General features: G+C 49.2%; 1 protein-coding gene across 1 annotated transcript in view; it reads right to left on the bottom strand.

Annotated features, from left to right (window-relative positions):
• The window catches only part of LOC104984631 (putative selection and upkeep of intraepithelial T-cells protein 1 homolog), a 41,455-nt gene extending 41,342 nt beyond the window's left edge, over positions 1 to 113 (bottom strand). Inside the window, exon 1 of the mRNA XM_010834455.1 lies at positions 62 to 113. Coding sequence (XP_010832757.1) covers positions 62 to 113 — 52 coding nt within the window. The remainder of the gene's footprint in view (positions 1 to 61) is intronic.
• Positions 114 to 435: the final 322 nt, after the last annotated feature.

A 435-nucleotide genomic window follows, 5' to 3' on the forward strand; every position in this document is an offset into this window, starting at 1 on the left:
GCCCTGAGCTTAGCTGTTGCCATGGTCTCCATGGCATGACTCCCCGGGTGTCCTGACTCACTTTTAGAATTCCAGGGAGGATACTCGGCCCCTATTATATTGTCCTCATCCATTGGACCTCAGCCAAAACTGAGACAGAAACTATCCCATTTCAACATCTAATTGCATACGCATTATCTCACGTAATAATCCTAACTTTTTAAGAGGTACATATTATTGCCTCACTTTGCAGATGCAAAATCTTGGCCTTGGTGGGTTAAATGATTCTTCTGTCATAGGTAAGCTAGTGAGCAGCAGAACTGGGACTCATACTCTGACTCCAATCTTGGCTCCGCTACTTCAGGAATGCGGGACTCCCCCTGGGAGCTCAGGGAACACAAGCATGCGCTGGTCACGCCTGTGCATGGGCTGTGGCCCCACGCCAAGCCCTTCTTC

The sequence above is a fragment of the Bison bison genome, unplaced genomic scaffold (genome assembly GCF_000754665.1).
Source record: "Bison bison bison isolate TAMUID 2011002044 unplaced genomic scaffold, Bison_UMD1.0 scf7180017864033, whole genome shotgun sequence".
Lineage (NCBI taxonomy): Eukaryota > Metazoa > Chordata > Mammalia > Artiodactyla > Bovidae > Bison > Bison bison.